This window comes from Arachis hypogaea, chromosome 11 (genome assembly GCF_003086295.3).
Source record: "Arachis hypogaea cultivar Tifrunner chromosome 11, arahy.Tifrunner.gnm2.J5K5, whole genome shotgun sequence".
NCBI classification, from domain to species: Eukaryota; Viridiplantae; Streptophyta; class Magnoliopsida; order Fabales; family Fabaceae; genus Arachis; species Arachis hypogaea.
The window spans coordinates 137,337,749-137,352,870 of NC_092046.1; the positions used below are offsets into that span (position 1 = coordinate 137,337,749).

Below are 15,122 nucleotides of genomic sequence, written 5' to 3' on the forward strand. Positions count from 1 at the left end.
GTTTCCATTTGAAAAAACCGAAAAAGCTCTAATTTTTCTTGAGCTCCATCAAAAAGGGGATTGCAGGAAAGAGCATCATCGTTGCCATGTCGCGGCATAGATCCAGAAGATTAGAACTACCTCCGGCTCAAGAGGTACGATACCCATCAATCTTCTCTTTTCATTTTTGGGTCCAAACTGAACAAAAGTGAAAATCTCATCATAGTAATTTAGCCCTTTTCATGGTTTCATCTTGTGTAGTCTAAGTGAAACGAAAAGTTTTGTTTTTTATAATTCTAATGCTTATTGATTTTATATTGGTTTTGTTTCTTTAACAACAAAAATGGAAACTTTTGTTGTAACGCTTTTTCTGCTGCAGTACCCGATGTTGCATTTGGCTGAAAAATCATGTTTTTGGATGATTTTGATTTGCTTGAATCACAAACACATTGTTTTGATTTATTATTACTATTATTATATTAATTTTTATTTCTAGCGGGTATGGTTTTGTTGCTACTATATAAAAGGGAAACAGATTCTGCATAGCATGAGTTACGTTTTACTCATTTACTTCACTTTTGAATCGTTCTCTGGTTTTCTTAAGCCCTTTTATCTTCTTAGTTACTGTTGAATCCTGTGTTTGGTATTCCCCATTTCCTTCCCATTATCCTTGTTTGCACCATGGAGCAGTAGCAGTATTCTACAGTAGTGACAATTGCACACTCTTGACGTATTTTCATGCAAAACAATTGGATAAATAATACTGTGGTCCCATTGTGACTTCTTATTTGCATCTTTGGTTGTTCATATTACCTCACACAGTTTCTGCAAATGTCTCTGTTTTTTTAAGGGCTAGGTCTTCTTATAAGCATTGTGTTGCCTATGCTCTTCTTTTATTGTCATTTTTCTTTAAGGATTTTCCTATTTCTTATGCTGAAATGCAGAATATTGAAAAATTGGAGAAAGTTATAAATGAGGGCAACTGTTATGGAGCTTAACAAATGTACAAATCGATTAGTGCCAGGTTCATACAGTTTCTAACTTTTACTTATTAGTTATTACCACTAATTGTATTCGACTCTCTTTTAAACCACGAGTAATTAGTTTTGCAGTTGTTATTCTCTTTCGTTTTCAAGTGTATACTTTATAACAGTAGCTCATAAAGCAATCAGATAGCCAGTTCCTCATTGGTGTAGTTGATAGCCTAGAATAGCTAATCCTTTTCAGCTTAATGGAAGGAAGATTTTAACATCAGTAGGAGGCAATTCAGCAGAGATAGAACCATAAATTACTCTCCTTTCAAGAACTGGATAATGTAGTTTCATGTGGTGAACGCTTTTGCTATTTTTGGTGAATCATGAATTTGCTATTAGAGTTTGGAATATATTCTTATATGCCACTTTAGACTTTAGGGAGGAGAAAAGAAGGTAATTTTTGGTGCCGATAGGTAGGTTTAGTTGCTGGATTTTTCATGGATCTATAGTTTTTTCCCTGTTATGTCCCTTGTGTAACATAGTCTTTAATCTTTTAACTCTCTACGGTGCTTTGCTAGTCTTTTACTTGATGTTCTTCTTTCTTCTTTTTCTTTTTTGTATTGTTATTTTAGGATAGAACTTCCCTATGCTTATGTATTTTTGTTCTCCAATAAAACCTGTTGTTCTTCTAATATGTGGAGTGTACTTTTCTTATATCGTCCAAATAGATATGTGCTTGTTTAAGTCACAAGTGAATAATTTTGAGAAGTTTCATTACTTTGGTCTCCAACTCTCCACTAACTAATACATGTGCATCAATTTTAAGTTGTTAACATTGATGAAGAAAAAATGTTTTGCTGCAGATTTGTATCTGCTGAGAGGTATTCTGAAGCATTAGATATCCTACATTCAGGAGCTTGCCTTCAATTGACTCATGGGCAGGTTGTACATCTTCTATGTCAATGCCTTTCTAGATATACTTTTATGACCTTTATTTAGGAATATAGGATAACTATTATCTAGTTTCCTTGCAAGTGTATCAGACAAGTAGATGTTGATTGTGCATGACTGTTTCCTTTGTTGTGATGTTTGTGAGAGATTCTATGAGCTCATTTTTTTGTTTTTTCATTTTTGGTGTGGGAAAGGGAAAATGGTTGATGGAGGATCATCAGTCCTTTTATTTAGATTGATTGCTCTATTTAATTTTCACATATTTTAAAATCAGGAATCAAATTTTAATTTTTATGATGAATTGTTCTTCAATAATTTTTACATTTGACAAACGACAAAGCCTAATGCTCCATTTCTCTATATTTAAGGTTACATGCGGAGCAGAGCTTGCTTCAATGTATGTGGAGACCTTAGTGAAAGGGAAAATTCCTTATGATGAAAAAACACTTGGTGCGCTCTAATCTTGTCTTTTATCAGTGTTTTATTACTCTTTTGTGTCTATGTATGTCGAAATTTAAATCTCTCTCTCTCTCTCTCTAGTATTTAACCATGAAATCTGCTACTTATTACTGATGAATCTCAATGATAGATCTTGTCAAGAAAATCTATCAGGCATTTCCTCGGGTTCCACTGCCACAACACTTGTGGGATGTTGATGACGTGCAGCAGCTTTCTGAAGACATCGGAACGGCAAAGGCACGTGTTGAAGGCTGTTCCTCATTCTTAAAAGCTGCTATCAGGTGAGACTTCACAAAATAGAAATATCCAGCATATGTGCTGTTTAAGATTATCCCATATATAAAAATCACATGTTCCTTCTGAGTAATATTTTTGGCTTGCTTGGTATTGTATTCACTATTCAGATGGTCAGCCGAATATGGAGCAGATAGTAATGGATCTCCTGAACTGCACATTATGCTAGCCGAATACATATATTCGGAAAGTCCTGAGGCGGTATGTTTCAAAATGGTGCTTCAAGTGCTTGTTCATTGTCACTCCTCTTAAATCTAATGACCATACCTGTGTCTCTAGAGTTTGTTTCAAGCCCCTTTTGCTTTGCCAACATCTGTTTGAATTTTGTCTTGTGCATGATTTTTGGTGGGGGGAAACCCATGTCAGTGGAGATATGTAAAAGTTCTTTTAGTTTGAATATTTAAAAAATTAACGTGACACAAATAAACATTGATGATTTGGGATGATTTGGTTTACTGTCCGTCATAGAAATTTGGCAGATGTTATAATTAAAAAAGAAATTAGGTATAAGATGAGAGGAAGAAATATAAACTTCACCAATGTACTCTCAGTTTGTTTGAAGAAAGTATTTTTGGAACACAGTTTAGATAATAATAATGTAAATGCTCATTGCAGAGCAGATAAAGCGGTGGCTAATGTCTGAAAAGTAAGAAATGGTGGCTCGTTTTTAATTGGATTTTGAAATAAAATATAATTGACGGTTTTGGGGTTTAGATAGAATTCCTTTTTTCTGGAAGAGGGAAGCAGCTCCATTTTTATTCTTCTTTGGAGCCGATAGATCTATGAATTTCCATTCCGCCCTGGAAAGCTTCACTTACACTTGAATGAATATCAATAAACTTTTTAAATGCAGGATATAGGTAAAGTAACATATCATTTTACGAGAGGAAATGATCCAAAGAAGTTTGCTTCTACTCTGGTGAACTTTCTGGGCAAGGTACACACCTCCATGCCTTTTTTATTTTTTCTCCTTGTTGGGAGCTTCACAAATTCTGTTGAGACATGCAAACTTGCAAGCAATTTTGCACTTATCCTTTCTGGAAAAATTAAACATTCTTGGCATAAGCTTAGGAGGAAGGTTAAACTGATATGCTTTCCATAATATTATAGTGCTATCCTGGTGAAGATGATCTGGCGATTGCTCGAGTGGTTTTAAGGTAAAGGCACTAAGAAATTAATTCTCACTTAGGATTCCTTGCCTATGTGATCATTTTTCTCTCTCCCTTATGATACTTATACAACGTTTGCTTTTTGCATTGCAATTCTAGTCCGTAGATATTTTTTTTCCCTTTTCTTTTTATGATTATTTATTTATTTATTTTTTCTGTGGTTTCCTAATGCATGACAGGTATTTTGTCAAGGTAATTTGAGAGATGCCAACCTACTAGTTGAAGAGGTAAAGACACAAATCGAATCCACCGAGATCGAGTTCCCAAAGTCAGAGTTAATGCAGTTCATCACTTATCTTTTGCAAACGTAAGCTGCCTGTGATCCTTCATTGATTCATTGAGCAATTTGTGTTCTATGTTTAGAAATAATGAAGCATAGTTTCTATTGTAGTGTTTCATTGGTCATGCTACATGCGAACTTTTCTGAATTTTCGTAACTTTCTAATTTGGTGTAGGATGGAGAGAGATGCTTTGCCTCTTTTTAATATGTTGAGATAAAATTAATTATAAGTCAAGTATTGACAGGGAACCTGCATTCCATGAGGTCAGCTAACTCACAATACCAAGCCATTTTTAGTTTTATCATCTTTTGTTGTCGGCTAACTTGCATGATCCTCAAACACATTTAATATGTGTTCTATGAGTATGTGCAACCAGTGATCCTTACTTTTTTTTTTTTTTTAAATATAATGTTGATATTGTAAATAAAAGTGAGTGGTTGCGAATGATTTTGGACCACACATCCAATACACTCGAACTCATACTTATTGATCGTTTTTGTCTTGGCACGATGCTAGAATGCTGCAATTGACATGCAAAAATTGTGATTTAGATGCTAGATGACATTGCAGAGAAGTTTTTTGGAGTGCAGAGAAGGAATCCCATGGGGATGTTGGGAGATATATTCAAGGTGAGAGACACTACTCATCATACCTTTTGATAGTTCAAAACAAGCCACATTGGCACATGCAAAAGTACAAATATTTTAGTATAAATATCCTCTCAAATGAATTATAGAGTTCCATCTTAATTTCTTGTTTTGCAGTTGATGGGGTCTGCTGAATGAGTTACTCATTGTTGAAACACTGCCAGATAGGACAGCAACTTCTATTGAAAATTCTGATAATTATAACACCTTTATTTTCATTCTTTTTTAGGATAGAGCAATCCATCTCAGTAAACAAAAGCTGTGTGATCTCTTGATATAGTTTATTTTTGGTGAATTTATTGTGATTTATAAATACTAGATTCACAAATTTGCATAGTACTCATTTCAAGAGTTATTTGCTGTAAAAACTTCTACAGTGGAGATTGATTGCTTTTTATTATTCTTTCATTTCCATGTCACAGCAACAATTTTCTTCTCATAGCAACGTATTATGGCATTCTACTTCAGATTATGTGCTCTGGAAATAAATCAAAGTAGAACATCTCTTTCCAATATTCATCTTGCAATAAAGTAAGGCTTTGATTTGATCACTTTTTCAAAACTACTGTTATCCACATGTTTTGAGAAAGTTTATCTTGATACTAAAACAAAATTGTATCCTTCAATATATTATATTATGAATTTTGTGAATGACCCATTTCTAAATTCTATCATAATCAGGGATTCTTTTTCACCATAGACAAGCTCAGTGTTTATTGATGGCAAATCAGAATATACTCTTATTTAAATAGTCAACAACCTCCTAGGAAAGCATTTGCTCATGTAAAATGGAAACACCAATTAAAGCACAATACTAAAATTTCATAAATTGTACTACAGTATCATGAGTGGTATTATACTCTTATTACATTATACACAGTATACATAATCAGTTGAAATGCTTTGAGGAAGCTATGATATTAATCATCGATCAAAAAGACCACTCCATTATCTTTCTTGAAGCTGTGTGTGGTATGATCAATCACCTGTACATAGAATTAAGTCACATGAAAAATCTACCTTATGCATGAACAAAAAGATAAAATAAAACAATCAAACTTGGCTTCATTTCCCTCTAAATCTGGTGGCTAATCTCAAGCAGAAGTGAAGTCTCAGTTTTAGTGGAAATCCAAAAACTTACATTTGTATTGCTCAATTCCAGATTGTAGAAGTCCATTGCATCTTCTTTAAATATAGGGCCAGCAATATTTGGACATCATCAATGGCAGGAGGCGCGTACGAATGGCCACATCGTGATTGCACAATCTTCTTTCCGGTGTTATCCTTGAGTTCATCTGATTCAACAATGGATGGCTTAGCAACTCCAAGATACCAAGCATGGCCACCAATAGAACCAAGGCATTGTGTCACACTTGCATGATGTGTAATATTCGAAAACTTCAGCGGACGATTTTCGATATGCATGATGTAAAACCTGTTATATACAAAGTCATTTCAAGAAGTTGGAGCTCAAAATCACCCTCAAAGTCATTTCAAGAAGTTAACTAATCTATAGTTGAATAAAACCTCTAATAATACTCATAATCCAAGATTTGCACTTTATATATAGCTAATTAGGCAGACAGAAAAAGATCCAACCAGAATAAACAAGGAGCAAAAGGGTGTATGAAAAGGGAATTAGAATACTTGTGAGCTGATAAAAATTGAAGCTTGATTAGAGAGTAAAAAATTGGTGATGGTAAAGGGAAAGGTCCAACTGAGCATCATGGGGGCCGAACTCGTCGCCGTCCGGCGAAGCCTCAATGACCTGACCGTAGTCTTTGAAGGTCGACGGAGTTGCTTCGATTGGCTTCAGCGTCACCGCCTTCGTCTCCTCCATAGGAACTTCTGGTTTTCATTCGCTTTGTCTCCTTTTTTTTTTTTTTTTTTAAATATTTTAGAGGATAAAATGGAATATTCCTATGTACCACAGTTTTTTTTATAGAATATTAGTGTTTTGGAGAGTATTGTAACTTTATTAATAAATTGAATAAATAAAATAAGGGAAGCTCCTTCCCCGTTTAGCTCATCAGCACCATAAACCCTAATGCCATAAAGATGACTACCACCACCACCACCGACGCAGCCTCATCGGAAGCTCAGCTGCTGAAAACGGTGACCACCATCCTCACCAGCCACCGTGACCCCCACACCGCACTCAAACCCTTAATCCAAAATCTCACCCTCCCCACCGTGCTTTCCGTCCTCTCCTCCACCCAACTCCACCGCACCCACTCCGCCACCCTCCTCTCCTTCTTCCACATCCTCCGCCACTCTCCCCACCCTTCTCTCTCCTCCTCCCCTGAGCTCCTACTCGCCCTCCTTCCCGGCCTCCTCGTCCACCGCCGCTACTCCTCCGCCCGTTCCCTCCTCCTCAACTTCATCTCCTCCGACCACCCCCGCCACTCCCTCCACCAGCTCCTCCTCCGCCGCCCGCGTCTCCCGCAGCCACTCCTCGACACCTCCCTCTCCGCCTACGCCCTCTCCCACTACCCCGACCTCGCCTTCCAGCTCTTCAACAAGATGAAGCGCCTCCGCATTAAACCCAACCTCCTCACCTGTCACTCCCTCCTCTCCTCCCTCATCCGCCAGCACCCTCATTCCTCCCACTCCATTCACCTCTCCAAACAAGTCTTCAACGATTCCCTTAAGCTCGGTATAATCCCAAATACCACCACCTTCAACATCTTGATCCATGGTTCTTGTCTTGATAATAATTTTAATGATGCTCTTGGCTTCATGAACCAAATGTCTGATTTTGCTTGTTCTCCTGATAATATCACTTACAATACTATTCTTGATGCATTGTGTAGAAAGGGCCAATTGAGTAAGGTTAGGGAGGTTTTGCTAGAGATGAAAGGTAGCGGGGTTTCCCCAAATAGGAACACCTATAATATCTTGGTTAATGGCTATTGTAAGTTGAGGTGGTTGAAGGAGGCTGCTGAGGTTGTCGAGTTGATGAAAGCGAACGGCATGGTACCGGATATTTGGACTTATAATACAATCATGAGGGGTTTGTGCGACGAGGGGAAGGTCAAGGAGGCGATTAGCCTAAGGGATGAGATGGAGAGCCTGAGAGTGATGCCGGATGAGGTTACCTACAATACTCTGATTGACGGGTGTTTTCAGTGGAAGGGGAGTGTGGAAGCATTCAAGTTGGTTGAGGAAATGAAGGGAAAGGGAGTCAAGCCAAACGCGGTGACTCACAATATAATGGTGAAGTGGTATTGTAAGGAAGGTAAGATGGATGAAGCCGGCTGTGTCGTGGCGAAGATGGTGGAGAGTGGGTTTTCACCGGACTGTTTTACTTATAATACTATGATCAATGGTTATTGTAAGGCAGGAAATCTGGGAGAAGCTTTTAAGATGATGGATGAAATGGGGAGGAAAGGTTTAAAGATGGATACTTTTACTCTGAACACTATAGTGCACAAATTGTGCACGGAGAAGCTGCTCAAAGAGGCATACGAGTTGACTGTGAAGGCCGCAAAGCGAGGTTATATTCTCGATGAGGTAACCTATGGAACTCTAATCATGGGATACTTTAAAAATGAACAAACAAACAAAGCTCTGAAGCTTTGGGATGAGATGAAGGAGAAGGGGATCATTCCTAGTGTTGTCACTTATAACACTATAATTAGGGGGTTGTGCCATTCTTTAAAAACTGATCAGGCTGTAGATAAATTGAATGAGCTTCTAGATAAAGGTTTGGCCCCCGATGAAGCTACGTGTAACATAATTATTCATGGTTACTGCTGGGAGGGAGCAGTGGAGAAAGCATTCTTGTTCTATAACAGAATGGTTGAGAACTCATTCAAGCCGGATGTTATTACATGTAACATTCTTCTTCGAGGGCTTTGCAAACATGGTATGTTCGAGAAGGCCTTTAATTTATTTAACACATGGATCGTTAAAGGTAAGCCCGTTGATGCAGTTACGTACAACACGTTGATTTCCGTCCTTTGCAAAGAAGGGAAACTTGATGAAGCATTTGACCTCATGACTGAGATGGAGAAGAAAAAATTGGGGCCGGACCGATATACTTATACTGCCATCATTGGTGCACTTACTCATGCTGGGAGAACTGAGGAAGCAAAGAAATTCATGTCAAAACTCCTAGAGACAAGTCCAAATATGATAAGTGAAGACACTTCACAAATGCTTGGTTCAGGCAACATGGATTACTCAGAACAGATAAGTAATTTTTGTACTCAAGGGAAGTACAAAGAGGCAATGAAACTATTTCAAGAATCAGAGCAGAAAGGAGTTAGTTTGAATAAATCTGCGTATTTCAAGTTAATGGATGGGCTATTGAAGAGGCGAAAAAGCATATCGAAGGAATGTATTCTTATATGCCACTTTAGACTTTAGGGAGGAGAAAAGAAGGTAATTTTTGGTGCTGATAGGTAGATTGAGTTGCTGAAATTTTCATGGATCTATAGTTTTTTCCCTGTTATGTCCCTTGTGTAACATAGTCTTTAATTTTTTAACTCTCTACGGTGCTTCGCTAGTCTTTTGCTTGATGTTCTTCTTTCTTTTTTTCTTTTTTTGTATTGTTATTGATTCTTTTAGGATATAACTTCCCCTATGCTTATGTATTTTTATTCTCCAATAAAACCTGTTGTTCTTCTAATATGTGGAGTGTACTTTTCTTATATCGTCCAAATAGATATGTGCTTGTTTAAGTCACAAGTGAATAATTTTGAGAAGTTTCATTACTTTGGTCTCCAACTCTCCACTAACTAATACATGTGCATCAATTTTAAGTTGTTAACATTGATGAAGAAAAAATGTTTTGCTGCAGATATGTATCTGCTGAGAGGTATTCTGAAGCATTAGATATCCTACATTCAGGAGCTTGCCTTCAATTGACTCATGGGCAGGTTGTACATCTTCTATGTCAATGCCTTTCTAGATATACTTTTATGACCTTTATTTAGGAATATAGGATAACTATTATCTAGTTTCCTTGCAAGTGTATCAGACAAGTAGATGTTGATTGTGCATGACTGTTTCCTTTGTTGTGATGTTTGTGAGAGACTCTATGAGCTCATTTTTCTGTTTTTTCATTTTTGGTGTGGGAAAGGGAAAATGGTTGATGGAGGATCATGAGTCCTTTTATTTAGATTGATTGCTCTATTTAATTTTCACATATTTTAAAATCAGGAATCAAATTTTAATTTCTATGATGAATTGTTCTTCAATGATTTTTACATTTGACAAAAGACAGCCTAATGCTCCATTTCTCTATATTTAAGGTTACATGCGGAGCAGAGCTTGCTTCAATGTATGTGGAGACCTTAGTGAAAGGGAAAATTCCTTATGATGAAAAAACACTTGGTGCGCTCTAATCTTGTCTTTTATCAGTGTTTTATTGCTCTTGTGTCTATGTATGTCGAAATTTAAATGATTTTAAGGTCTCCCTTTGTCAGTGTAGAAAAGAAATATGCATACCTCTCTCTCTCAATATTTAACCATGAAATCTGCTACTTATTACTGATGAATCTCAATGATAGATCTTGTCAAGAAAATCTATCAGGCGTTTCCTCGGGTTCCACTGCCACAACACTTGTGGGATGTTGATGATGTGCAGCAGCTTTCTGAAGACATCGGAACGGCAAAGGCACGTGTTGAAGGCTGTTCCTCATTCTTAAAAGCTGCTATCAGGTGAGACTTCACAAAATAGAAATCTTATTAGTTCCTCATTTACTTCACCTTTGAATCGTTCTCTGGTTTTCTTAAGCCCTTTTATTTTCTTAGTTACTGTTGAATCCTGTGTTTGGTATTCTCCATTTCCTTCCCGTTATCCTTGTTTGCACCATGGAGCTGTAGCAGTATTCTACAGTAGTGACAATTGCACACTCTTGACGTATTTTCATGCAAAACAATTGGATAAATAATACTGTGGTCCCATTGTGACTTCTTATTTGCATCTTTGGTTGTTCATATTACCTCACACAGTTTCTGCAAATGTCTCTGTTTTTTTAAGGGCTAGGTCTTCTTATAAGCATTGTGTTGCCTATGCTCTTCTTTTATTGTCATTTTTCTTTAAGGATTTTCCTATTTCTTATGCTGAAATGCAGAATATTGAAAAATTGGAGAAAGTTATAAATGAGGGCAACTGTTATGGAGCTTAACAAATGTACAAATCGATTAGTGCCAGGTTCATACAGTTTCTAACTTTTACTTATTAGTTATTACCACTAATTGTATTCGACTCTCTTTTAAACCACGAGTAATTAGTTTTGCAGTTGTTATTCTCTTTCGTTTTCAAGTGTATACTTTATAACAGTAGCTCATAAAGCAATCAGATAGCCAGTTCCTCATTGGTGTAGTTGATAGCCTAGAATAGCTAATCCTTTTCAGCTTAATGGAAGGAAGATTTTAACATCAGTAGGAGGCAATTCAGCAGAGATAGAACCATAAATTACTCTCCTTTCAAGAACTGGATAATGTAGTTTCATGTGGTGAACGCTTTTGCTATTTTTGGTGAATCATGAATTTGCTATTAGAGTTTGGAATATATTCTTATATGCCACTTTAGACTTTAGGGAGGAGAAAAGAAGGTAATTTTTGGTGCCGATAGGTAGGTTTAGTTGCTGGATTTTTCATGGATCTATAGTTTTTTCCCTGTTATGTCCCTTGTGTAACATAGTCTTTAATCTTTTAACTCTCTACGGTGCTTTGCTAGTCTTTTACTTGATGTTCTTCTTTCTTCTTTTTCTTTTTTGTATTGTTATTTTAGGATAGAACTTCCCTATGCTTATGTATTTTTGTTCTCCAATAAAACCTGTTGTTCTTCTAATATGTGGAGTGTACTTTTCTTATATCGTCCAAATAGATATGTGCTTGTTTAAGTCACAAGTGAATAATTTTGAGAAGTTTCATTACTTTGGTCTCCAACTCTCCACTAACTAATACATGTGCATCAATTTTAAGTTGTTAACATTGATGAAGAAAAAATGTTTTGCTGCAGATTTGTATCTGCTGAGAGGTATTCTGAAGCATTAGATATCCTACATTCAGGAGCTTGCCTTCAATTGACTCATGGGCAGGTTGTACATCTTCTATGTCAATGCCTTTCTAGATATACTTTTATGACCTTTATTTAGGAATATAGGATAACTATTATCTAGTTTCCTTGCAAGTGTATCAGACAAGTAGATGTTGATTGTGCATGACTGTTTCCTTTGTTGTGATGTTTGTGAGAGATTCTATGAGCTCATTTTTTTGTTTTTTCATTTTTGGTGTGGGAAAGGGAAAATGGTTGATGGAGGATCATCAGTCCTTTTATTTAGATTGATTGCTCTATTTAATTTTCACATATTTTAAAATCAGGAATCAAATTTTAATTTTTATGATGAATTGTTCTTCAATAATTTTTACATTTGACAAACGACAAAGCCTAATGCTCCATTTCTCTATATTTAAGGTTACATGCGGAGCAGAGCTTGCTTCAATGTATGTGGAGACCTTAGTGAAAGGGAAAATTCCTTATGATGAAAAAACACTTGGTGCGCTCTAATCTTGTCTTTTATCAGTGTTTTATTACTCTTTTGTGTCTATGTATGTCGAAATTTAAATCTCTCTCTCTCTCTCTCTCTAGTATTTAACCATGAAATCTGCTACTTATTACTGATGAATCTCAATGATAGATCTTGTCAAGAAAATCTATCAGGCATTTCCTCGGGTTCCACTGCCACAACACTTGTGGGATGTTGATGACGTGCAGCAGCTTTCTGAAGACATCGGAACGGCAAAGGCACGTGTTGAAGGCTGTTCCTCATTCTTAAAAGCTGCTATCAGGTGAGACTTCACAAAATAGAAATATCCAGCATATGTGCTGTTTAAGATTATCCCATATATAAAAATCACATGTTCCTTCTGAGTAATATTTTTGGCTTGCTTGGTATTGTATTCACTATTCAGATGGTCAGCCGAATATGGAGCAGATAGTAATGGATCTCCTGAACTGCACATTATGCTAGCCGAATACATATATTCGGAAAGTCCTGAGGCGGTATGTTTCAAAATGGTGCTTCAAGTGCTTGTTCATTGTCACTCCTCTTAAATCTAATGACCATACCTGTGTCTCTAGAGTTTGTTTCAAGCCCCTTTTGCTTTGCCAACATCTGTTTGAATTTTGTCTTGTGCATGATTTTTGGTGGGGGGAAACCCATGTCAGTGGAGATATGTAAAAGTTCTTTTAGTTTGAATATTTAAAAAATTAACGTGACACAAATAAACATTGATGATTTGGGATGATTTGGTTTACTGTCCGTCATAGAAATTTGGCAGATGTTATAATTAAAAAAGAAATTAGGTATAAGATGAGAGGAAGAAATATAAACTTCACCAATGTACTCTCAGTTTGTTTGAAGAAAGTATTTTTGGAACACAGTTTAGATAATAATAATGTAAATGCTCATTGCAGAGCAGATAAAGCGGTGGCTAATGTCTGAAAAGTAAGAAATGGTGGCTCGTTTTTAATTGGATTTTGAAATAAAATATAATTGACGGTTTTGGGGTTTAGATAGAATTCCTTTTTTCTGGAAGAGGGAAGCAGCTCCATTTTTATTCTTCTTTGGAGCCGATAGATCTATGAATTTCCATTCCGCCCTGGAAAGCTTCACTTACACTTGAATGAATATCAATAAACTTTTTAAATGCAGGATATAGGTAAAGTAACATATCATTTTACGAGAGGAAATGATCCAAAGAAGTTTGCTTCTACTCTGGTGAACTTTCTGGGCAAGGTACACACCTCCATGCCTTTTTTATTTTTTCTCCTTGTTGGGAGCTTCACAAATTCTGTTGAGACATGCAAACTTGCAAGCAATTTTGCACTTATCCTTTCTGGAAAAATTAAACATTCTTGGCATAAGCTTAGGAGGAAGGTTAAACTGATATGCTTTCCATAATATTATAGTGCTATCCTGGTGAAGATGATCTGGCGATTGCTCGAGTGGTTTTAAGGTAAAGGCACTAAGAAATTAATTCTCACTTAGGATTCCTTGCCTATGTGATCATTTTTCTCTCTCCCTTATGATACTTATACAACGTTTGCTTTTTGCATTGCAATTCTAGTCCGTAGATATTTTTTTTCCCTTTTCTTTTTATGATTATTTATTTATTTATTTTTTCTGTGGTTTCCTAATGCATGACAGGTATTTTGTCAAGGTAATTTGAGAGATGCCAACCTACTAGTTGAAGAGGTAAAGACACAAATCGAATCCACCGAGATCGAGTTCCCAAAGTCAGAGTTAATGCAGTTCATCACTTATCTTTTGCAAACGTAAGCTGCCTGTGATCCTTCATTGATTCATTGAGCAATTTGTGTTCTATGTTTAGAAATAATGAAGCATAGTTTCTATTGTAGTGTTTCATTGGTCATGCTACATGCGAACTTTTCTGAATTTTCGTAACTTTCTAATTTGGTGTAGGATGGAGAGAGATGCTTTGCCTCTTTTTAATATGTTGAGATAAAATTAATTATAAGTCAAGTATTGACAGGGAACCTGCATTCCATGAGGTCAGCTAACTCACAATACCAAGCCATTTTTAGTTTTATCATCTTTTGTTGTCGGCTAACTTGCATGATCCTCAAACACATTTAATATGTGTTCTATGAGTATGTGCAACCAGTGATCCTTACTTTTTTTTTTTTTTTAAATATAATGTTGATATTGTAAATAAAAGTGAGTGGTTGCGAATGATTTTGGACCACACATCCAATACACTCGAACTCATACTTATTGATCGTTTTTGTCTTGGCACGATGCTAGAATGCTGCAATTGACATGCAAAAATTGTGATTTAGATGCTAGATGACATTGCAGAGAAGTTTTTTGGAGTGCAGAGAAGGAATCCCATGGGGATGTTGGGAGATATATTCAAGGTGAGAGACACTACTCATCATACCTTTTGATAGTTCAAAACAAGCCACATTGGCACATGCAAAAGTACAAATATTTTAGTATAAATATCCTCTCAAATGAATTATAGAGTTCCATCTTAATTTCTTGTTTTGCAGTTGATGGGGTCTGCTGAATGAGTTACTCATTGTTGAAACACTGCCAGATAGGACAGCAACTTCTATTGAAAATTCTGATAATTATAACACCTTTATTTTCATTCTTTTTTAGGATAGAGCAATCCATCTCAGTAAACAAAAGCTGTGTGATCTCTTGATATAGTTTATTTTTGGTGAATTTATTGTGATTTATAAATACTAGATTCACAAATTTGCATAGTACTCATTTCAAGAGTTATTTGCTGTAAAAACTTCTACAGTGGAGATTGATTGCTTTTTATTATTCTTTCATTTCCATGTCACAGCAACAATTTTCTTCTCATAGCAACGTATTA

The 15,122-nt window shown here is 36.2% G+C and overlaps 1 protein-coding gene and 3 pseudogenes across 1 annotated transcript; 3 read left to right on the top strand and 1 right to left on the bottom strand.

Annotated features, from left to right (window-relative positions):
• The first annotated feature begins 86 nt into the window (after positions 1–86).
• On the top strand, positions 87–5,173 carry LOC112722873 (protein GET4-like; annotated as a pseudogene).
• A 382-nt stretch (positions 5,174–5,555) lies between these two features.
• LOC112722870 (uncharacterized) lies at positions 5,556–6,679 on the bottom strand (annotated as a pseudogene).
• A 133-nt stretch (positions 6,680–6,812) lies between these two features.
• Positions 6,813–9,387, top strand: LOC112722869 (uncharacterized). Its single transcript, XM_025774051.3, has one exon. It carries the CDS (start codon positions 6,813–6,815, stop codon positions 9,123–9,125), a length of 2,313 nt encoding a protein of 770 aa, XP_025629836.1. The 3' UTR covers positions 9,126–9,387.
• LOC112722874 (protein GET4-like) lies at positions 8,979–15,089 on the top strand (annotated as a pseudogene).
• Positions 15,090–15,122: the final 33 nt, after the last annotated feature.